The sequence below is a fragment of the Eptatretus burgeri genome, chromosome 11, assembly GCF_056783735.1.
Source record: "Eptatretus burgeri isolate ZD-2024b chromosome 11, Ebu_testis_v1, whole genome shotgun sequence".
NCBI lineage: Eukaryota > Metazoa > Chordata > Myxini > Myxiniformes > Myxinidae > Eptatretus > Eptatretus burgeri.
Window position 1 is genome coordinate 45,092,830 of NC_140971.1, and position 25,000 is coordinate 45,117,829.

The 25,000-nt window shown below is 51.7% G+C and overlaps 1 protein-coding gene across 18 annotated transcripts in view; it reads right to left on the reverse strand.

The window, feature by feature from the left end:
• Window positions 1-25,000, reverse strand: part of LOC147016984 (uncharacterized) — a 93,564-nt gene that overhangs the window by 26,725 nt on the left and 41,839 nt on the right. For 5 of the 18 annotated variants that reach the window (XR_015049295.1, XR_015049285.1, XR_015049286.1 and 2 more), the window contains one exon: window positions 12,889-12,990. The exons of the other annotated variants lie outside the window; for them this stretch is intronic. Coding sequence is in view for 1 of the 5 variants with exons in the window: in XM_085846300.1 (XP_085702426.1) it covers window positions 12,889-12,990 (102 nt within the window). In the remaining 4 variants the exon portion in view is untranslated. The remainder of the gene's footprint in view (window positions 1-12,888; window positions 12,991-25,000) is intronic. 18 annotated transcript variants of the gene reach the window in all.

Consider the following 25,000-nt stretch of genomic DNA (forward strand, 5'->3'; position numbering starts at 1 on the left):
GAACTTCCGGAAGTGTTACAACGATCGCAACATCAAAATGACCAGAGAGGCTGCTGCTACTGCTGCTGCCGACACTGATGCCACCGAGAAGTTTCCTGCGTTTGTCGAGGCCATTATCGAGGAAGGTGGATATTCTCCAAAACAAATGATAAGACTGGTCTGTTTTGGAAGAGGATGCCACGTGGGACGTACATTTCTCGTGAGGAGAAGAGCGCACCTGGGGGGTTTAAAGCAAGGAAAGATCGCTTCATGCTGTTTTGGGAGGTAATGCTGAAGGTGATTGGAAATTGAAACCATGTCAGGGGGTCAGGTATGGGAGCATGTGCCAGAACAGCGCGTCGCTGCGTCCACTTTCTGCCGGTACTCCAGGGGCCTCCGTCTGGCCATCCCCCAGGCAGATGCCAGGCCCATCCCCATCTCCTTGAGATGATGGTCAACCTGCCACAACCATGAGGCACGTGGTCGGCCCACTGGCCTGCTCCACTCACAAGACTCCCCCGCTGAGAGAATCTGGTGAGCAGGATCAACATCAGAAAAATGAGCCACATGTCCATACAGCCGCAACTGATGCTCACGGACTATGCAGGTAACAAATCTCATCCGAGTCTCTCTCAGCACCCGCTCGTTGGACAGAAAATCCGACCAGCGATAGCCAAGGGTTCTCCGAAGAGACCTGGTACCAAAGGAATTAAGTCTCCGTCTCAGATCCTTGGTCAGAGTCCAAGTCTCGCATCCATAGAGCAAGACTGTAAGTACCAAGGACCTGAAGACTCGGACTTTCGTCCTCCCGCACAGGTTCCGGCAGCGCCACACCCCATGATCCAGTGAATCCATGACTCCCCAGGCCCGACCCAGATGTCTATTGACCTCTTGCTCACATCCAGCAGAGACATGAATATCACTGCCGAGGTAAGTGAATCTCTCCACGACCTCAACATCCTCACCACAAACAGACACAGACAGGATAGCAACATCCAAGATGTCACCGAAAGCCTGAATCTTAGTTTTGACCCAAGAAACCCGTAATCCCAACGGCTCCGACTCCTCATTCAGCACCTCGAGGGCCCCCAAAAGGATGTCTAAAGTCTCCACAAAGATGACTACATCATCTGCAAAATCAACGTCCGAGATCTTGACATTCCCAAACGATGCACCGCAGCTTGATCTCTCTGACATCCTCCCTAAAATCCAGTCCATACAAGTGCTGGAAAGTGTGGGGGTCAGTACACACCCCTGACGAACTCCAGTAACAACTGGAAATAAGTCAGAGATGGTACCACCACACTTCACAGCACTCTCAGTACCAGAGTAGAGTTCAGACATCAGATCGATCAGTCTTGATGGCACCCCACGAAGACCAAGAATCCTCCAGAGGACATCCCGGTTCACTGAATTGAATGCTTTACAGAGATCAACATAGGCTGCAAGCAGTCCCTGCCGAAACTCTCGTCTGCGTTCGGTGAGGACATGAAGAGCAAGGATACGGTCAATCGTTGACCTCTTTGGTGTAAAGCCTGACTGCTCTGGACGCTGGTGCTCAAGCAGATGGTGGCGAACCTGATCAAGAATTATCCGAGCAAAGACCTTACCCGGCACTGAGAGCAGCGTCACCCCTCGGTAGTTGTTGCAGTCTTGGCGATCACCCTTCCCTTTCCAGAGAGGGACAACAAGGCCCCTCTTCCAATCAGTTGGGATGATGCCGGTGTTCCAGGCAGAGCACAAAACTGCATGCAACGACACGAGTGCAGCATTTCCACCAGCCTTGAGAAGTCCAGCATGGATGCCACAGATCCCTGGAGCTTTGCCCCGTTTCAACTGGTTCACCGCAGCCCGTGTTTGCACAAGCGAAGGTGGACCACAGTTGATTTGAGGGTCAGCAACAGGGATTGTATTACCCTTGACGTCCAACTCGACAGCTGGGGGATCAGCCTGGTAAAACCGCTCAAATTAACCGGCCCAGCGGACCGGTCCACAGGTGATGCTCTACCCCTTCACAGAATCCTCGCACATAGGCCTCCTTGTCCAACCTCAGTGCACGTACAGTATGTTTATAATATATATGTTTATAATATATATGTTTATAATATATATGTTTATAATATATATGTTTATAATATATATATATATATGTATATTATATATATATATATATTATATATATATATATATATATATATATATATATATATATATATATATATATATATATATATATATATATATATATATATATTGTTGTGGTGACCAAATTCGCAAACCACCATTCAGGTCCCTTAGGTGAGGTATCTCGGTAAGTGCATGTGTAGTTAGGCCCAAACCCGTTGTCTAGTGGGAATACATGTCATTTATGCGAGCTGCGACTCTTCAGGATAGCCGTTTTTCTTTTACTATCTTTATTTTGGACCAACCGCCATGATCACAACCACAACATCAACCACCAACCACAACACCGCTTCACCACAACCGCCACGACCTTCACGTCACGCCTCGCAACCGTAGCATCGCCACCATTCTTGCCCCGCTGTGGGTACCGGTGTTGGACTCGTGCAGGGCGCACGTTGAACAGCGTGTACAAAATCACGGATTTTGTGCTTCAAAAACGGATCAAAAACGACACACGCCCACTTTTTGCCGTCCAATCGGTGAGCGAGGGGCGATTTGGCCCCGCCTCCAGAACGATCGATATATGCAAATTTGTGGATCAAAAAGCCTTCACGCCCACTTTTTCTCGGGCCAATGGGGAGCGAGGTGAAAGGTCGAAGGGAGGGGGTCAAAGGCGAAGCTACGGGGGGATAAAAGGACGGTGTTCGTCAGTCAGAGGGGTGTGGAAGTCTGGAGCCCGAAGCCTGCAGTAGCTGGAGAAGCTGAAGAGAGTCGAACGAGGGGAGCCCAAAGAAGAGTCCAGGGTGGAGAGTCCAGAGGCGGAGAGGCGGCAGCGGCGAAGGCAGACGAGGGGGTGCTCGCGACGGTGCCGGGAGCTGCACGCCCGAGGAAGGCCGGCAGCGCGACCTGGCCGAGGTGGAGACGCACACCAGGGATAATAAAGATCCTCTATACCCCGAGCATCAGCAACCCCCTCCTGTTTCCTCCCGCGCTGAGATAGTGCGACCAAGGGGGCCCCTTTTCCCACCCCCTGCCTGACACTGTCCGCGAGGCCCGCGGAGAGAGGCGCCATCGCCGCTCCGCGTCTCATCACCAGACGGGTAGGCGCGACCCGGTCTCGGCCTCAGGCCCGCCTCATCCTTGAGGGTATTCTTTCCTTGGTTTTGGGTATGTGTTGTCGGCGCCGTCTGTGAAGTAGAATTGTATAAGTGTTGCCGTGTGCTCGGTAGTCGGTATTAGCTCTGCATTGTTTTCGCTTTTATATTTGCTTTTTGTGTAAATGGAATTGTGTTTTCTTTTTTTTGTGTGCTTTTGGTGGAATTGTATTTGTGTGCTTCCCGTGTGCCGCGAATAAATGTGCTTTATTGTTGAACTGTTCTCCCGCTTCGCTTCGTCTTTTCCCCCATTGAACCCTCGTCTTGCTTCACGTAAAGGGTTGGTGGTGGGCTGAATACGCCCGATAATTAATCGAACCGTCGAGGTCGACGATAACACCGCTCGGTTATTCTGATAGTACGGAACGGGTCGCTTAAGTGGCCCGTGTCCGAAGTCGACCTGCGGCGAGGTGCGATCGCCCGGTCTACCCTCCGCGTGGGTACTTAGGTAGGTCGAATTTGGCGAGCAACCCTATCCCACGCGGGGGCTGATTGGCTCGATCGCGGTGAGACCGAAAGGTCCACCCGTGACTGGTTCCCGGCGTTAGTCCGAGAGGGTCACGACTGGATTGTCCGTCCGGTGGGCGACGTGCCGCGATTCGAGTTACGTGGCCGTCGCACGCCGGCGGGCGCGAAGACCGCAACACTGGTGTCAGGTCGTGCGATACAAATTCATCGCCCTCCTCGCGGCACTGGTATCGGAGAACAGGAAAACGAGCTCTCCTGTCTCCGGCTAAATTCACGGAAATCGGTCCAGGGGTGAGAGAAGCGACCCCCGATTCCCTCCAAATTACGAGCGAGCGAAATTAACCCTTTAAGAGAAGCAAGATGGCATCTCAAGGCGAGCGGGAGCCGGGGGTATTAGGTATGTGTAATAGTAATGTAGAATCCATGGCTCAGGACGAGATCACCGTGCAAGAGAAACCCGTACCAGAAGGTTGGGAAAGGCATCGATGCCGTTCATCTGGTCGGTTTTTTTATTATAACCCCACCGCTAAATGTAGTCAGTGGGAGTGGCCAGGGCAGGTGACAATACAGCACGTTATGGAACTCGTGCAGAGCATAATTGACGGAATGAAAGAAGGGAACAACGAAATGAAGAGAAATACGCAACAAATGGAAAATAAAAAATGGATGGAAACGCACTCGAAGCGAAAAACCAATTAAAAGAAAGCCAGGAGGAGACAGAGGAGGGATTGAAGGTCGAAACGGTGGAGTGTGAGAAAAGACTTCAAGACATGACGAAGAGAGTTGATAAGCTGGGACTGGAGGGAAAAACGGAGACAGAGGAACTGGGAAGACGGGTAGAAAACCACAAGCGCAAGCCGGAAGAACAGTTCGAAGCCAAAGCAAAGTCTGAGTGTGCGGAGATGAGAAAAGAATTGGAAAAGAAAGTTTCTGAGTTACAGAAACACCAAAACAAAGAGAGGGAACTACAAAACGAACTGAGAGTGTTAAAAGAGGAAAGGAAGAGAACGGAAAATGAAACTTTAAGAAACCACACTGCACAGATCGAACAGCTGGAAGCGAAGGCCAGATTAAAGAATGAGGAACAAGAAAGAGTAATGAAGGAAGAACGAATGAGACAGGAGAAAGAAATCAGTCAGTTGAAAGAAATGACGAGATTGCAGAAGGAGGAACAAGAAAGACAGTCGAATAGAAAACTGAAAGAGTATGAATTTGAAACTGAACGACAAGAACATGAATCTGAGGTTGACCAATTGAAAGAAAAGCTGAGGCTGGAGTACGAGATGGACAAAGAACAGCGAATGAAACACAAACAGGAGATTAACCAAATGAAGAAAACCATGAAACTGGAGAAGGAAGGACAGGAGAGGAAACGAGGAAGAGTAATGAGACAGCAGCAAATGAAACACAAAAAGGAGATTAACCAAATGAAGCAAACCATGAAACTGGAGAAGGAAGGACAGGAGAGGAAACGAGGAAGAGTAGTGAGAGAACAGCGAATGAAACACAGGAAGGAAATGAGCCAATTGAAAGAAACGATGAGATTGGAAAACAAAGAGAAGGAGGAACAGTGGGAGAGAAAACAACAACTCTATGAGTGTGAAATTGAACAACTAAAACGGAGGGAGAACGAACAGCTAATGGGGCTCAGAGAGAAAGAACGACTTAGATGGGAAGGAAAAAGGAACCAGGAAGAGACAGAAAAAAGGAACCAGGAGAGAAAATGTATAGAGACACGGGAGACAGAAAAAATTGAGGGAAGACTGCACGATGAAGACGGGGTGAGTGACGCACACACACCACGGAGGTAGTGGAGGACAATGGGGGTGAGCTGGCGGACCGTGCAGGGACCCGGTGCTAGCACCTGGATGGCCTCCTCCAGGAACGAGGGGAGGGAGTATGCCCCCTTGAGGTGAGTCACGACCAGGTGAGTTCGGTCGTGTTCTGCGAGGTTGAGGGGACGAGTGCTGTGGACAGGTGCACGGAGAGCTTGGGGGGTATAGAGGCCCCGGAGACCCTTGTGGGGACACGAATCCCCAGTGTAGTTATCCCTGTGTGTGTGGTGCAAGGGGTGAGTGCGTCCCCGTGTGTGGAAGCGACCCCGTGTGTGAGTGGTGTGGTGGCGATGGTGCCGGAGTACGTGCTTCCCAGCACGCCATGATTGGATGAGGCACCGTGTGTGAGTGTCGCCGTGTGTGTGAATGAGGCACCGCGGGTGAGTGCCCTCGCGTGTGTGAGTGAGGTACCGCGGGTGAGTGCCCCCGCGTGTGTGGATGAGGCACGGAGTGCGGGTGAGGCACCGTGCGTGAGTGAACGGCCGTATGCAAGGGAGACCGTGTGTGTGAGAGCGGTATGTGAGGGAGATGTCGGTTGGCATGCGGGAGCACGCAGCCGCGTCTCCCGGTGTGAATGTGATGGAGTGGACTGTGTGCGTCGTAACACGCAGGTGTGCGTGGGTTGAATGGCGACGACGACGGCGACATGGGAGAAACGAAAGCCGAGTAGCGGCTGTGGTTGTTTCGAGGACCTTGCCGGGTTCACCCAGCAGTGAGCACGCGATCCGTGCTGTGCAACGCACGAGACCACCACGTGCTCGCTTGCGAGAGTGAAGTCCCGGTCCGGAAACGCACGCGGTGGATTTGCCGATCCCGCGGACGGACAAAGTTTAGGCAGGTAAATGGATTTGGACCGGACGGGTTCTCCACGCGATCGTGTGTGTTAAGCTCCAACGGGCAAAGCACATGTGTTCGCGTGGGGAACCCCTCGAGACGTGGGGCTTGTGTTTTTTTTATGCGCACGGTGACGCCATGGCTGCACGTGTGGTTGGAATCCGGCAGGAGGGGTATCTCTGCCGGATGGTACCGTCCAAGGAGGGACGAGGAACACGTGCAGCTGCATGACGTCACGGGCAGGTGTAAAGTGCGCGAGCTCTGAGTTGCCGCGCAGGTGCTGCGCATGGGAAAAAAAAAAAAGCAAGCCTCACTTTCGGGTGTACAGGATTCCTGGGCAAGGGGTGAAAGACCCCCTTACCCAGGGGCACAGGATGGAAACTAGTTAGGGGGAAGGGTTAGCTTAGCTAGACCGACTTCATGGGGCAGGGGTAAGTCCTCATGGAGTCCGTGGAATGGATTAGTTAGAGGGATTGTAGCCAGATTTAGGTGGGGAAATTGATTAAAGAGATTAGGAGACAGTGACAGACTGTGAATGTGTAGAGGGGACGTAGTTTAGCTACGTAGTGTTAAAAGGAACGTGCTACTAGTTTAAGGGACGACGGGGGAGCACGAGTTAGTTAGGGGATGTAGTTAGAAGAATGGCAGAGTTCAGCGGTGAGTGTGTTGAAGAGTTGGTGAGTTGTGGTGAGTACATGGTGAGTGAGTGAGGCCAGCGGGTCTGTGTGAGTGGAGCGAATGGGGAATGCATGGTGCGATGAGTGATTGGGGGGAGGAGTGACTCCCGCCCAAGGGACCCCGGGGTCAGAGTAAAGTGAGTTAGCTGGGTTAGTCAAATTGAAAATGGAGGTCGTTTTGCTGTTGGTGGGAAAGTAGGCTCGAGACCCATTTGGAGGGGTGCAGGAGCCCTGTTGACGGGCTTGGGAGCGTGGCTGCGAAAGGTGAGTATCGCTGAGTGGGTACCCCGGGCACCAGGCTAGTCGGCCGTGGTAGGCCAAGGGCCCATGGGGGGCCGGGATAGAGTAGTGGGCACGGGTGCGCCTGCTTGGTGCGGGGGCCCGGGGCGCCATTAGCCGCGTGGGCAGTGTTGTGGGCACGGGTGACACTCGGAAAGGGGCCCGGGAGGCCAGCCTGCCACGTGTGCGTTTCAGGGGAGGTGCCATGGGGGGCACTCCCCGGTGTTAGGGAGCTGGTAGGCTCAGAGGCAGTGTAGTGCCCGGGGGTGCCATAGCGGGAGATTCGGCAGAGGGTCGTGCCTGCCAAAGGGAGCCACGTGTCCCAGCCAGGAGACCGTGTGAGGGCACGGAGAGAAAATTGGGGGGCGAGGCCCGAAATTGTGAGGACACCAACACAGGCGACGGGAATCTGGGTTTATAGAACCAATAGTTTAAGCGAGAGGCGCTTGTTGAAAGCCCCGGGGTAGTTTAACAGTTAAATGGTTAGGGTAGATTAGGAGATGTACCCCTCCGCACCATCCATCCCCTCGCTGTCGTTGTGGGCCGCTGGACCCACTTTGGTTAAAGATCGCCGAACTCTGGGGAGGCCATTCTGAGGCTTCGTTGGGCCTCGACACAGGACGTTAGCTCTCCCTTGTTCCCCTCCGGGAAGGGAACGTAGGGGTTGGGAGTAGGCTAGGTGACAGGATAGGTTAGCCGAACAAGGACGATAAAGGGGGTTAGGGGACGATTTATAGTGGGGAAGTAAAAAAAATAAAAACAACAAAAAAAATAAGTGGGGGCTAAATTGGTTTTTCACAAATTAAGGGAGTGGGTATGTACAGTGACAGGCAAAGGCGATAGGTTGGGAGGGAGACAGGCAGGTAGGTCCGAGCCCGCCTTCCAAGTGGCCAGCACCACCGCACCCCCTCCACCAACCTCCACTGAACGGCAAAGGCCGGCCAACTTCATCGGCAGCTGTTATTTTGCTGCAAGGTCTGTGCCGGCTGGATCGTCTGCAGCTGCTGTGCTGCAAGGCCTGTGCCGGCCCACTTCATCTGCCGGCTGGCTGTTTTTTCTTCAAGGCCTGTGCCGGCCAGTTCATCTGCCCGCTATGTTTGCCTGCAGCGGCCTTCTTCTGCGGGCTGTGTTTGCCTGCTCACCTTTGCCATGCCATGCCCACTGCCCATGTTCACCAGCCCCGTTCAATTTTTGCTTTGCCCCCCCCCCTGTTCATTTCCATGTGCGCCAGGATCCGCAAGGCAACAGTTTGCAAGCTGCGAGAACTGCCCTGTTGGCAGCTACAACACGGGCCTGCAGTGGCGGCCCATGCACCGTGTTTTGCGTCCATCCATTCATCCATTCATTCGTTGTGCTCATTGCGTGTGCCACTTGAGCTGGCACGGAGACTGCGTTGTGCAGCCCATGCACCGTTGTGGTTCACTGCGTTCAGTTCAAAAGGGAAGGCCTTGGACTGCGTGTGAGCAGCCAGCCACGTTCCCTGTCACCTGCATCGTTTGAGCCAGAGACTGCATGCGGGCAGCCTGGCTCCCTGCTAACTGCTTTCTTTTTGCAGAGTTCAGTGATCCTGGGCCATGGTTTAGTGTAAAATTTGTAAGTTAAGGTTAAGATGTACTGTAAATATGAGTGCGCCCCCGGCATGTATGTCTTAGCGCCGGCAATTTTATTTAAGTCGTCCGTATGAGTGAGTTTGTTTAGATAGTTACGCAGCCCTCAGGTTATTTATTTTGGGGACACGAATACCATGAATGTCGCACTCAGGGATCCGTAGGTAAAATGTACTAGGGGAAAACGACACATGATGGCACACGAAAATTTGACGACTCGGGACGAGTCTGTAAAAAGGGGAGGGGGTAGTGTTGTGGTGACCAAATTTGCAAACCACCATTCAGGTCCCTTAGGTGAGGTATCTCGGTAAGTGCATGTGTAGTTAGGCCCAAACCCGTTGTCTAGTGGGAATGCATGTCATTTATGCGAGCTGCGACTCTTCAGGATAGCCGTTTTTCTTTTACTATCTTTATTTTGGACCAACCGCCATGATCACAACCACAACATCAACCACCAACCACAACACCGCTTCACCACAACCGCCACGACCTTCACGTCACGCCTCGCAACCGTAGCATCGCCACCGTTCTTGCCCCGCTGTGGGTACCGGTGTTGGACTCGTGCAGGGCGCACGTTGAACAGCGTGTACAAAATCACGGATTTTGTGCTTCAAAAACGGATCAAAAACGACACACGCCCACTTTTTGCCGTCCAATCGGTGAGCGAGTGGCGATTTGGCCCCGCCTCCAGAACGATCGATATATGTAAATTTGTGGATCAAAAAGCCTTCACGCCCACTTTTTCTCGGGCCAATGGGGAGCGAGGTGAAAGGTCGAAGGGAGGGGGTCAAAGGCGAAGCTACGGGGGGATAAAAGGACGGTGTTCGTCAGTCAGAGGGGTGTGGAAGTCTGGAGCCCGAAGCCTGCAGTAGCTGGAGAAGCTGAAGAGAGTCGAACGAGGGGAGCCCAAAGAAGAGTCCAGGGTGGAGAGTCCAGAGTCCTTTATGGATAGGCGAAGGCAGACGAGGGGGTGCTCGCGACGGTGCCGGGAGCTGCACGCCCGAGGAAGGCCGGCAGCGCGACCTGGCCGAGGTGGAGACGCACACCAGGGATAATAAAGATCCTCTATACCCCGAGCATCAGCAACCCCCTCCTGTTTCCCCCCGCGCTGAGATAGTGCGACCAAGGGGGCCCCTTTTCCCACCCCCTGCCTGACACTGTCCGCGAGGCCCGCGGAGAGAGGCGCCATCGCCGCTCCGCGTCTCATCACCAGACGGGTAGGCGCGACCCGGTCTCGGCCTCAGGCCCGCCTCATCCTTGAGGGTATTTCTTTTCCTTGGTTTTGGGTATGTGTTGTCGGCGCCGTCTGTGAAGTAGAATTGTATAAGTGTTGCCGTGTGCTCGGTAGTCGGTATTAGCTCTGCATTGTTTTCGCTTTTATATTTGCTTTTTGTGTAAATGGAATTGTGTTTTCTTTTTTTTGTGTGCTTTTGGTGGAATTGTATTTGTGTGCTTCCCGTGTGCCGCGAATAAATGTGCTTTATTGTTGAACTGTTCTCCCGCTTCGCTTCGTCTTTTCCCCCATTGAACCCTCGTCTTTCTTCACGTAAAGGGTTGGTGGTGGGCTGAATACGCCCGATAATTAATCGAACCGTCGAGGTCGACGATAACACCGCTCGGTTATTCTGATAGTACGGAACGGGTCGCTTAAGTGGCCCGTGTCCGAAGTCGACCTGCGGCGAGGTGCGATCGCCCGGTCTACCCTCCGCGTGGGTACTTAGGTAGGTCGAATTTGGCGAGCAACCCTATCCCACGCGGGGGCTGATTGGCTCGATCGCGGTGAGACAGAAAGGTCCACCCGTGACTGGTTCCCGGCGTTAGTCCGAGAGGGTCACGACTGGATTGTCCGTCCGGTGGGCGACGTGCCGCGATTCGAGTTACGTGGCCGTCAGCACGCCGGCGGGCGCGAAGACCGCAACAATATATATATATATATATATATATATATATATATATATATATATATATATATATATATATATATATATATATATATATATATATATATATAATATGAGATCGATCTAAAAAGTAATGGGACTGATTTCACAGAAATTTATTCACAAAAATATATTGAAATCACAGCTTGTTCCCTTCAAAATAGTTTCCCTCCAGTCTCACACACTTGTCCATCCTCTTCTTTCACACTTCGATGCACCCCTGTAAGGCTTCTTCTGGAATCCTCTGGAGCTCCGTCGTCATGGCCCTTTTGATGACCTCCACATCAGGAAATCGGGTCCACTTGATCACCTCCTTGAGCTTTGGGAACAGGGGAAAATTACAAGGGGCTAAGTCAGGCGAATTATGGGGGTTGTTCCAGAGTTGACACGTTCCTCTCCGCCAGAAACTGTTGGATGCTCAGGGCACTGTGAGCAGGGGCGTTGTCATGGTGGAGCACCAGACGTTGTTCTCCCACAGATCCCTCCTCTTGTCCCGGACTGATCTCATGAGGCTCCAGAGGATCTCCTTGTACACGTATTGATTCACTGTTTGACCCTGTGGTAGAAGTGGCCGATGCCCTTGATGTGAAAAAACGTGATGAGCATCATCTTGACCTTCGACTTTGACATCCTTGCCTTCTTTGGTCTTGGTGATGCCGGACTTTTCCACTGATGACTCTGCCATTTGGTCTTGGGATTGTATTCAAATATCTATGATTCATCGCCAGTAATGACTCCCGAGCAGGTAGGCATCTTTCTCCAGGTGATCGATAATATCTTGACAGACAGTGACTCTTTGCTGTTTCTGGTCCTCGGACAACAGTTTCGGGACCATCTTTGTGCACACCTTGCGCATTTCGAGATTTTCAGTGATGATGCTCCAGACAGTGTCGTTGTTGATGGAAAGTTCCTCAGCAATCATCCGCACCGTGAGTCGATGATCTGCGCACACCATCTGCTTCACACGCTCGATGTTGACCGCCGTTCTGCTCGTTGAAGATCTTCTTCTGCCATTCAACCTTCTTCTTCTTGTGCCATTCAAGATCCACTGCTTAGATCATCTTCAACCTCATCCCGTCCCTCTTTGAACCTCTTGTGCCATTCAAATGCACGTGTACGTGACATCGTTTCTTCCCCGTAGACTTGCTGTAGCATTGTGAAGGATTCGGAAGGTGTTTTACCAAGCTTGGCAAGAAACTTCAGATTGGCTCTCTGCTCATGACTCATAGCGTGACAACTCATACTGGACAACATGTAAAGCACGACCTGTAAAAAAATCACACAATGACCGCAGTCAACCATCACCAGTCATATATATTGCTGGAAAGTTGTGAAAGACTGTGACGCAACCCGTTCATTCAAGTTGTGTAAGTGGAGCACACAGCAGGCTCAGTCTTGTTACTTTTTAGACAGACCTCATATATATATATATATATATATATATATATATATATATATATATATATATATATATATATATTACATTATTTCCATCACAAGCATGTCTCACTGGACTCGGTCAACAGTCAAAGGACCCCAGCCAGCATCACAGTTGTTTCAGCTCTTTTACTGTGATACAACTCTGCTGAGGCAGGCTAAATGCAAACATGCAAATAACACTACTTGATGCCAACGAGAACATGAAAACCAAGAAACCACCATCAAGATTCTGTCATCACATACCTTTCCCATCAGCTGACTGCGACTATATTCGCAGAACCCACTGTACCAGAAATAGTTTTCCAACTCGGTATACAAAATAAACACCAATAAATAAATAAAAAAATAGTTGTGAATGAATAGGCCTGAAAATTTCTTTAGTGCCACATTACTTTCAAGAATGCAATGCAAACACAAAACCATGATTCACCTTCAATGTGAGAGTCCACAAAACAAACTGATATCGATCCATTCTGAAGATCTCAGCAATTGAAAGGCAGGAAAAGAAATCCTTAAATGTGCTGAGACTTCCTACAAGGACTTCCAAATACCATTGTCCAGCGAGAAGGCACTTTGTGCGTCGAACAGCTCAAGTTCAAATCCCCTTTTGTCATTGTGTCTCCGAGACTGAAAAGACTGCTGGGATAATCCTCCTGGGAAGGGACATCAGAGGGCAATGCTTAACATGCACAGAGCGGCTAAGGGAATGGCTCACCCCAACCCCCACACCGCCTGAACTCCCTTTGAGGACCTTTTGCATGAAATTCAAGGATCCATTCCAACAGCCACGTCCCTTCTTGTACAAACTTTATATTGTCCCAATATGGAAAAAAAAATCACTGAATTGAAAAGAGCATTCGCTTTTCATTCCAGTAATATTCTGTGTAGTGTAAATAATTTTCTCAGGAGTTCAGTGGAGGTGAGTTGTTCCAGAAGGAATTCTTCATATTATGAAAGAAAATGTGATATGGCACACATACAAAACTGTGTGATGTACACACCCATCAGATAATGGATACATTTGGACAGATGTCAACAGTGAGCATTCTTCTATAATTCATTGAGAGGTAAGGGAACACGTATTTACTGTTCATGCACAAGCATTGGATAGGGGCAGGTGCTGAACAGGTTTTATGAGGAGGGAGGGGTAGGGGTGTAGGGGAGGAGGGCATGGGGGAGTGGGAGGGGGGGGAGATGGTGAGAGATAAAAATTTCACTGGGAGAACGTGGGGGTAAATTACATCGATAATAATAAATGTCAGTGTGTATCAGTTCTTCAGTGCGTCTCCTCCACAACTCCAAAACCATTAAACGTAGCTACCCCAAACTTCACATGTATATTTAGGGAATTTGTCACAATATCTTTTGATGTTGTTCCACCACATTCCCACAACAAAAGTAAAATGTCAAAAGATATCGTGATGCTAAACGAGAAGAGAATTGTTGTGTAGTATTGTGGCATCGTAATATGGTGTCATTCTTCATTATCATTTTTCTTCTTCATTCTTCTTCTTCATCCATCACAATCCCACAACAAAAGTAAAATGGCAAATGATGTCGTGATGGTAATCCATAAGAGGATTGTGGTGTTTTATTGTGGTGTCGTTGTGGTGTCATTTCTACCTTGTTTGGTTGTTTTTTTGAGATTTCATCCCTCTATGTTTTTACATTTTTTCCAAATGATTTGTTTTCTTGTTACAAATAAATTTGTCCAAAAGAAATGTATGTATTATGATTGTTGTAAATCATGACAACATGGCAACTCGTGTACTTATCTTCAGTTAAAACAAACCTGTCTCTATAGCGATGTGTGGTGGTGAGGTCTTTTGAATTGCACAGTGGGAGTTGTTTTGAATTAGATGGAGGTGAGTAAGGTGTTTTAAATAACATGGTGGTGTGTTTTTAATAATGTAGTGGTGAGGTGTTTTTAATAATGTGGTGGTGTGTTTTCAATAATGTGGTGGTGAGGTGTTTTTAATAATGTGGTGGTGTGTTTTTAATAATGTGGTGGTGAGGTGTTTTTAATAATGTGGTGGTGTTTTTAATAATGTAGTGGTGGTGTGTTTTTAATAACATGGTGGTGTGTTTTTAATAATGTGGTGGTGTGTTTTTAATAATGTGGTGGTGAGGTGTTTTTAATATTGTGGTGGTGTTTTAATAATGTAGTGGTGAGGTGTTTTTAATAATGTGGTGGTGTGTTTTTAATAATGTAGTGCTGAGGTTTTTTAATGAGGTGGTGGTGTGTTTTTAATAATGTGGTGGTGAGGTGTTTTTAATAATGTGGTGGGGAGGTGTTTTTAATAATGTGGTGGTGAGGTGTTTTTAATAATGTGGTGGTGAGGTGTTTTTAATAATGTGGTGGTGTTTTTTGAATAATGTGGTGGTGAGGTGTTTTTAATAATGTGGTGGTGAGGTGTATTTAATCATGTGGTAAGGTGTTTTTAATAACATGGTGGTGTGTTTTTAATAATGTGGTGGTGAGGTGTATTTAATCATGTGGTGGTGAGGTGCTTTTAATAACATGGTGGTTGCTGGGTGGTGAGGTGTTTTTATTGGGATTATATATATATATATATATATATATATATATATATATATATATATATATATATATATATATATATATATATATATATATATATATATATATATATATATATATATATATATATATATATATATATATAGTGTTGTGGTTGACGAAATTCGCAAACCACCATTCAGGTCCCTTAGGTGAGATATCTCTGTAAGTATATGTGTAGTTAGGCCCAAACCCGTTGTTTAGAGGGAATAAATGTCATTCATGCGGGCTGCGACCCTTTTAGATAGCCGTTTTTCTTTTACTATCTTTATTTTGGACCAGCCGCCATTACTACCATTATTACCACCACCAACCACGTCTCAACAGCCATCACACAACAACCACCAACCGCAACGCCGCTTCACAACAACAGCCACGACCTTTGCCGTCACATCTCGCTCTCGCAACCATCGTATCACCGCTATTCCCGCGCCGCTTGTGGGCGCCGATCCTGGACTCGTGCAGGGCGCGCACCGAGCAGCAGGTGCAAAAACACCAGCCTTTCCGAAGAAATCGGATCAAAAACGATTCACGCCCACTTCTGTTCCGTCCTATCAGTGAGCATGGGGCGATTTGGCCCCGCCTCCAGGTGCGTCGGAGTGTGGTCGCTATATGCAGATTCGCGGATCAAAAAGCATTCACGCCCACTTTTCCTCTGTCCAATGGGGAGCCAGCCGGAGTAGTAGGAGTCAGTCAAGTTGAGTGTGGAGCCTGGAGTCAAGTTGAGTGTGGAGCCTGGAGTCAAGTTGAGTGTGGAGCCTGGAGTCCAGTTGAGTTTGGAGCCTGGAGTTGAGTTGGGAAGAGTCAGTCAAGAGAAGAGTCGGAGAAAGCAGTTGGACGGAGCTGTGGAGAGTGGGAGAGTTGGAGAGGTGGCGGCGGCGAAGGCAGTCGAGAGGGCGCTCGTGTCAGAGTCGGGGAGCTGCGGAGAGGAGAGGCCGGTAACGCGACCGAGGTCGCGGTGGAGACGCTCGTCGCGGGACCTGAGCCAGCGAGATATCCTCCTTCCCCCGAGCATCAACAACCCCCTCCTGTTTCCCCCCGCGCTGAGATAGTGTGAGAAGGGGGCCCCGTTCCCACCCCATTCCAGACACTGTCTGCGAGGCCCGCGGAGTCGGGGCGCCACCGCCATTTTGCGGCTCATCACCAGACGGTAGGCTCGACGCGGTCTCGGCCCCAGGCCCGTCTGCCCCCTCATAGTGGAGGGTGGTCCCTTTTTCTTTTGCTTTGAGTATATGTGTTGTCGGCGCCGTCTGTGAAGTAAAACTGTATTAGTGTTGCCGTGTGCTCGGTAGTCGGTGGTAGATCTGCATTGTGTTTTGCTTTTACATTTGCTTTTTGTGCATTATTGTGTGTTTCTTCTTCTTTTACATTTGCTTTTGGTGTATCATTGTATATGTGTGCTTTCCGTGTGCCGCGGAATAAATGTGCTTTAGGTTGAACTGTTTTTTCCCGTTTCGCTTCGTCTTTTTCTTTCATTGAATCTCCATCTTACTTCACGTAAAGGGTTGGTAGTGGGCTAAATACGCCCGAGAATTAATCGAACCGTCGAGGCCGACGATAACACCGCTCGGTTATCCCGATAGTATGGAACGGGTCGCTTAAAGTGGCCCGTGTCCGAAGTCGACCTGCGGCGAGGTGCGACCGCCCGGTCTACCCTCCGTGTAGGTACTTAGGTAGGTCGAATTTGGCGAGCAACCCTATCTCACGCGGGGGGCCGATTGGCACGATCGTGGTGAGGCCGAAAGGCGCACCCGTGACTAGTTCCCGGCATTAGTCCGAGAGGGTCACGACGGGATTGTCCGTCCGGTGGGCGACGTGCCGCGATTCGAGTTACGTGGCCGTCCGCACGCCGACGGGCGCGAATCCGCAACAATATATATATATATATATATATTGTTGTGGTTGACCAAATTCGCAAACCACCATTCAGGTCCCTTAGGTGAGATATCTCGGTAAGTATATGTGTAGTTAGGCCCAAACCCGTTGTCTAGAGGGAATAAATGTCATTTATGAGGGCTGCGACTCTTCAGGATAGCCGTTTTTCTTTTACTATCTTTATTTTGGACCAGCCGCCATTATTACCACCACCAACCACGTCTCAACAGCCATCACAACAATCACCAACCACAACGCCGCTTCACAACAACAACCACCAACCACAACGCCGCTTCACCACAACCGCCACGACCTTTACTGTCACAACTTGCCACCATCGCATCACCGTCATCTCGCGCCACTCGTGGGCACCGATGCTGGACTCGTGCGGGGCGCGCACCGAGCAGCCTGTTCAAAAACATCATGGATTTTCCGCAGAAAAACGGATCAAAAACGACTCACGCCCACTTTTGTTCCGTCCAATCGGTGAGCGAGGGGCGATTTGGCCCCGCCTCCAGGGCGTTGGAGGGCGGTCGCTATATGCAAATTCATGGATCAAAAAGCATTCACGCCCACTTTTCCTCGGGCCAATGGGGAGCGAGGTGAAAGGTCGGAGGCAGAGGGTCAAAGATGAAAGAGCGAAGCCACGGGGCTTATAAAAACGACTGCGTTCGTCAGACGAGTTCAGTTGGAAGTGGAGGGAGTTGAGTTTTGGAGTTCGGAGAAGCAGTTCGCAGTTGGCAGTTCGCAGTTGGGAGTTCGCGGAGTCAGAGTGAAGAGGACGGAGCTGTGGAGAGGCGGCGGCGGCGAAGGCGGACGAGGGGGTGCTCGCGTCGGATTCGGGGAACTGCGGAGGGAAAGGCCGGCGGCGCGACCGAGGTCGTGGTGGAGACGCTCGTCACGGGACCCGAGATTTTGTGAAATCCTCCTTTCCCCGAGCATCAGCAACCCCCTCCTGTTTCCCCCCCCCCCGCGCTGAGATAGTGCGACAAAGGGGGCCCCCTTCCCACCCCCTACCAGACACTGTCCGCGAGGCCCGCGGAGTTGAGGCACCACCGCCGCTCCGCGTCTCATCATCAGACGGGTAGGCCCGACACGGTCTCGGCCCCAGGCCCGCCTACCCCCTCATCCTGGAGGGTGGTTCTCTTTTCTTTTGCTTTGGGAATATGTGTTGTCGGCGCCGTCTGTGAAGTAAAATTGTATAAGTGTTGCCGAGTGCCCGGTAGTCGGATAGATCTGCATTGTTGCATTTGCTTTTTGTCTTCTTCTTTTACATGTGCTTTTGGTGGAATTGTATATGTGTGCTTTCCGTTCATCGCGAAATAAATGTGCTTATTGTTGAACTGTTTTCCCGCTTCGCTTCGTCATTTCTTTCATTGAATCCCCATCTTGCTTCACGTAAAGGGTTGGTCGTGGGCTAAGACGCCCGATAATTAATCGAACCGTCGAGGCCGACGAATAACACCGCTCGGTTATCCCGATAGTACGGAACGGGTCGCTTAAGTGGCCCGTGTCCGAAGTCGACCTGCGGCGAGGTGCGATCGCCCGGTCTACCCTCCGTGTGGGTAGTTAGGTAGGTCGAATTTGGCGAGCAACCCTATCCCACGCGGGGGCCGATTGGCACGATCGCGGTGAGACCGAAAGGTCCACCCGTGACTGGTTCCCGGCGTTAGTCCGAGAGGGTCACGACTGGATTGTCCGTCCGGTGGGCGACGTGCCGCGATTCGAGTTACGTGGCCGTTCGCACGCCGGCGGGCGCGAATCCGCAACACTGGTGTCAGGAGTGGGATATAAACCCATCGCCCTCCTCGCGGCACTGGTATCGGAGAACGGGAAAACGGGCTCTCCTGTCTCCGGCTAAATTCACGGGAATCGGTCCAGGGGTGAGAGGAGCGACCCCCGATTCCCTCCAAATTACGAGCGAGTTAAATTAACCCTTTAAGAGAAGCAAGATGGCGTCTCAAGGCGAGCGGGAGCCGGGGGTATTAGAAATGGATGTAGAATGTGTAGGATCCATGGTTCAGGATGAAATCCCCGTGCAGGAAATGTTGGTTGTACAGGAAAACGAACTCGCCCAACTGAACCCAGAGCCCGAAATGGGTGCGGCAGCGGCCGCGGTGTATGACACCTCCCCTCCCCCTCTCCACCAAAACCCTTCCCCAACCCCTGCCGAAACGGCTCACCCAAGCGCACCCGACATGGCCCAGCTATTCACCATGCTGGCAAAAATGTATGCGGAAATGACAGCGAACATGATCAAGCAAATGAACGAAAAGATGGATACATACACAAATGAAATGAAAAACGAAATGAAAGGCATGAACGAAAAGATTGATACAAATACAAATGAAATGAAAAACGAAATGAACAAGCAAATAAACGGAATGGAAGCAAACATGAAGGAGGAAACGAAAAAGCTACGGGGTGAGACACAGAACATGGGCCGATGCCTGCAGGCGGGCATGAAGGCCGTGACCAGGGAGATCAAAATGGCGACTCCACGTGTAGAAGCGAACGAGCTGGGAGGGGGTGCAACGGTGACCGAAAGGGAAAAATTAAATGGGGAGACCAAAACGTGTGAGACGAGACACGAGGTGACGACAAAGGAAATAAAAATAGTTGAGACAAGGGAGGTAAAGGGTGGAGGTGACTGAGTGGGCAGAGACACGGGAGATGGGAACGATAGAGGGAAGACTACACGATGAAGACGGGGTAAGTGACGCACACACACACACGGAGGTAGTGGAGGACAATGGGGGTGAGCTGGTGGACTGGGTGGAGGCCCGGTGCGAGCAGCGGGATAGCCTCCTCCAGGAACGAGGGGAGGGAGTATGCCCCCTTGAGGCGAGTCACGACCAGGTGAGTTCGGTCGTGCTTTGCGAGGTTGAGGGGAGGGGTGCTGTGGACGGGTGCACGGAGAGCTTGGGGGGTATAGAGGCCCCGGAGACCCTTGTGGGGACACGAATCCCCAGTGTGGTTGTCCCTGTGTGTGCGGTGCAAGGTGTGAGTGCGTCCCCGTGTGTGGAAGCGACCCCGTGTGTGAGTGGTGTGGTGGCGATGGTGCCGGAGTACGTGCTTCCCAGCACGCGGAGTGTGGATGAGGCACCGCGGGTGAGTGCCCCCGCGTGTGTGGGTGAGGCACCGTGTGTGAGTGAGGCCGTGTGTGTGGATGAAACGGCCAGTGTGGATGAGGCACCGCGGGTGAGTGCCCCCGCGTGTGTGAGTGAGGCACGGTGTGTGGATGAGGCACCGCGAGTGAATGGAGCACCACGTGTGAGTGGTATGGTTTATGCAAGGGAGACCGTGTGTGTGAGAGAGCGGTATGTGAGGGAGATGTCGGTTGGCATGCGGGAGCACGCAGCCGCGTCTCCCGGTGTGAATGTGATGGAATGGAGTGTGAGCGTCGTAACACGCAGGTGTGCGTGGGTGGAATGGCGACGACGACGACGACATGTAAGGAAAGAAAGCCGAGTAGCGGCTGTAGTTGTTTCGGGGACCGTGCCGGGTTCACCCAGCAGTGAGCACGAGGTCCGTGCTGTGCAACGCACGAGGCCGCCACGTGCTCGCTTGCGAGAGTGAAGTCCCGGTCCGGAAACACACGCGGTGGATTTGCCGATCCCGCGGACGGACAAAGTTTAGGCAGGATTATGGATTTGGACCGGACGGGTTCTCCACGCGATCGTGTGTGTTAAGCTCCAACGGGCAAAGCACATGTGTTCGCGTGGGGAACCCCTCGAGACGTGGGGCTTGTGTTTTTTTTATGCGCACGGTGACGTCATGGCTGCACGTGGGGTTGGAATCCGGCAGGAGGGGAATCCCTGCCGGATGGTACCGTCCAAGGAGGGACGAGGAACACGTGCAGCTGCATGACGTCACGGGCAGGTGCAAAGTGCGCGAGTTGCCGCGCTGGTGCTGCGCATGAAAAAAAAAAAAAAGAGCAAGCCTCACTTTCGGGTGCACAGGATTCCTGGGCAAGGGGTGGAAGACCCCCTTACCTGGGCACAGGATGGAAACTAGTTAGGGGGAAGGGTTAGCTTAGCTAGACCGACTTCATGGGGCAGGGGTAAGTCCTCATGGAGTCCGTGGAATGGATTAGTTAGAGGGATTGTAGCGAGATTTAGGTTGGGAAATAAAATGATTTATTTGGAGACAGTGACAGACTTGTGAATGTGTAGAGGGGACGTAGTTTAGCTATGTAGCGTTAAATGGAACGTGCTATAGTATAAGGGACGACGTGGGAGCACGAGTTAGTTAGGGGATGTAGTTAGGAGGATGGCAGAGTTCAGCGGTGTGTGTGTTGATGAGTTGTTGGTGAGTGAAGTGGAAGCATGTGCTTGGTGAGTGAGTGAGGCCAGCGGGTCTGTGTGAGTGGAGCGAATGGGGAATGCATGGTGCGATGAGTGATTGGGGGGAGGAGTGACTCCCGCCCAAGGGACCCCGGGGTCAGTGTCGAGTGAGTTAGGGGGTTAGTCAAATTAAAAAAATGGAGGTCGTTTTGCTGTTGGTGGGAATGTAGGCTCGAAACCCATTTGGAGGGGTGCAGGAGCCCTGTTGACGGGCTTGGGAGCGTGGCTGCGAAAGGTGAGTATCGCTGAGTGGGTACCCCGGGCGCCAGGCTAGTCGGCCGTGGTAGGCCAAGGGCCCATGGGGGGCCGGGATAGCGTAGTGGGCACGGGTGCGCCTGCTTGGTGCGGGGGCCCGGGGCGCCATTAGCCGCTTGGGCAGTGTTGTGGGCACGGGTGACACTCGGAAAGGGGCCTGGGAAGCCAGCCTGCCACGTGTGCGTTTCAGGGGAGGTGCCATGGGGGCACTCCCCGGTGTTAGGGAGCTGGTAGGCTCGGAGGCAGTGTAGTGCCCGGGGGTGCCATAGCGGGAGATTCGGCAGAGGGTCGTGCCTGCCAAAGGGGGCCACGTGTCCCAGCCATGAGACCGTGTGAGGGCACGGAGAGAAAATTGGGGGGCGAGGCCCGAAATTGAAAGGACACCAACACAGGCGACGGGAATCTGGGTTGTTAGAACCAATAGTTTAAGCGAGAGGCGCTTCTTGAAAGCCCCGGGGTAGTTTAACAGTTAAATGGATAGGGTAGATTAGGAAGTGTAACCCTCCGCACCATCCATCCCCTCGCTCTCGTTGTGGGCCGCTGGACCCACTTTGTGTTATAGATCGCTGAACTCTGGGGAGGCCATTCTGAGGCTTCGTTGGGCCTCGACACAGGACGTTAGCTCTCCCTTACTCCCCTCCGGGAAGGGAACGTAGGGGTTGGGAGTAGGCTAGGTGACAGGATAGGTTAGCCGAACAAGGACAGTAAAGGGGGTTAGGGGACGATTTATAGTGGGGAAGTAAAAGAAAAAAAATAATAATAATAAAAAAATAAGTTGGGGCTAAATTGGGGTTTGACAAATTAAGGGAGTGGGTATGTACAGTGACAGGCAAAGGCGATAGGTTGGGAGGGAGACAGGTAGGTAGGTCCCAGCCCGCCTTCCAAGTGGCCAGCACCACCGCACTCCCTCCACCAACCTCCACTGAACGGCAAAGGCTGGCCAACTTCATCGGCTGGCCGTGTTTTGCTGCAAGGCAGAGGCCGGCCAACTTCATCGGCAGCTGCGGTGCTGCAAGGCCTGTGCCGGTCGGATTGTCTGCAGCTGCTGTGCTGCAAGGCCTGTGCCATCGGCTGGCCGTGTTTTGCTTCAAGGCCTGTGCCGGCCGGATCGTCTGCAGCTGTGGTACTTCAAGGCCTGTGCCGGCCCACTTCATCTGTCGTCTGCGGCTGTTTTTCTTCAAGGCCTGTGCCGGCCAGTTCATCTGCCAGCTGTGTTTGCCTGCAGCGGCCTTCTTCTTCTGCGGGCTGTGTTTGCCTGCTGCCTTTGCCATGCCATGCCCACTGCCCACGTTCACCAGCCCCGTTCAATTTTTGCTTTGCCCCCCCCTGTTCATTTCCATGAGCGCCAGGATCCGCAAAGCAACAGTTTGCAAGCTGCAAGAACTGCCCTGTTGGCAGCTACAACACGGGCCTGCAGTGGCGGCCCGTGCACCGTGTTTGTGTCCATCCATCCATCCGTTGTGCTCATTGCGTGTGCCACTTTAGCTGGCACGGAGACTGTGTTGGTGCAGCCCATGCACCGTGTTTGCGTCCATCCATTCGTTGTGCTCATTGCGTGTGCCACTTGAGCTGGCACGGAGACTGCGTTTGTGCAGCCCATGCACCGCTGTGGTTCACTGCGTTCAGTTCAAAAAGGAAGGCCTTGGACTGCGTGTGAGCAGCCAGCCACGTTACCTGTCACCTGCATTGTTTTGAGCCAGAGACTGCATGCGAGCAGCCTGGCTCCCTGCTAACTGCTTTTCTTTTGCAGAGTTCATTGATCCTGGGCCATGGTTTAGTGTAAAATTTGTAAGTTAAGGTTAAGATGTACTGTAAATATGAGTGCGCCCCCGGCATGTTTGTCTTAGCGCCGGCAATTTTATTTAAGTCGTCCGTGTGAGTGAGTTTGTTTAGGTAGTTACTCAGCCCTTAGGTTATTTATTTTGGGGACACGAATACCATGAATGTCGCACTCAGGGATCCGTAGGTAAAATGTACTAGGGGAAAACTACACATGATGGCACACGAAAATTTGACGACTCGGGACGAGTCAGTAAAAAGGGGAGGGGGTAGTGTTGTGGTTGACCAAATTCGCAAACCACCATTCAGGTCCCTTAGGTGAGATATCTCGGTAAGTATATGTGTAGTGAGGCCCAAACCCGTTGTCTAGAGGGAATAAATGTCATTTATGAGGGCTGCGACTCTTCAGGATAGCCGTTTTTCTTTTACTATCTTTATTTTGGACCAGCCGCCATTATTCCCACCACCAACCACGTCTCAACAGCCATCACAACAACAATCACCAACCACAACGCCGCTTCACAACAACAACCACCAACCACAACGCCGCTTCACCACAACCGCCACGACCTTTACCGTCACAACTCGCCACCATCGCATCACCGTCATCTCGCGCCACTCGTGGGCACCGATGCTGGACTCGTGCGGGGCGCGCACCGAGCAGCCTGTTCAAAAACATCACGGATTTTCCGCAGAAAAACGGATCAAAAACGACTCACGCCCACTTTTGTTCCGTCCAATCGGTGAGCGAGGGGCGATTTGGCCCCGCCTCCAGGGCGTTGGAGGGCGGTCGCTATATGCAAATTCATGGATCAAAAAGCATTCACGCCCACTTTTCCTCGGGCCAATGGGGAGCGAGGTGAAAGGTCGGAGGCAGAGGGTCAAAGATGAAAGAGCGAAGCCACGGGGCTTATAAAAACGACTGCGTTCGTCAGACGAGTTCAGTTGGAAGTGGAGGGAGTTGAGTTTTGGAGTTCGGAGAAGCAGTTCGCAGTTGGCGAGCACCCCCTCGTCGGATTCGGGGAACTGCGGAGGGAAAGGCCGGCGGCGCGACCGAGGTCGTGGTGGAGACGCTCGTCGCGGGACCCGAGATTTTGTGAAATCCTCCTTTCCCCGAGCATCAGCAACCCCCTCCTGTTTCCCCCCCCCCACGCTGAGATAGTGCGACAAAAGGGGGCCCCCTTCCCACCCCCTACCAGACACTGTCCGCGAGGCCCGCGGAGTTGAGGCACCACCGCCGCTCCGTGTCTCATCATCAGACGGGTAGGCCCGACACGGTCTCGGCCCCAGGCCCGCCTACCCCCTCATCCTGGATGGTGGTTCTCTTTTCTTTTGCTTTGGGAATATGTGTTGTCGGCGCCGTCTGTGAAGTAAAATTGTATAATTGTTGCCGAGTGCCCGGTAGTCGGATAGATCTGCATTGTTGCATTTGCTTTTTGTCTTCTTCTTTTACATGTGCTTTTGGTGGAATTGTATATGTGTGCTTTCCGTTCATCGCGAAATAAATGTGCTTATTGTTGAACTGTTTTACCGCTTCGCTTCGTCATTTCTTTCATTGAATCCCCATCTTGCTTCACGTAAAGAGTTGGTCGTGGGCTAAGACGCCCGATAATTAATCGAACCGTCGAGGCCGACGAATAACACCGCTCGGTTATCCCGATAGTACGGAACGGGTCGCTTAAGTGGCCCGTGTCCGAAGTCGACCTGCGGCGAGGTGCGATCGCCCGGTCTACCCTCCGTGTGGGTAGTTAGGTAGGTCGAATTTGGCGAGCAACCCTATCCCACGCGGGGGCCGATTGGCACGATCGCGGTGAGACCGAAAGGTCC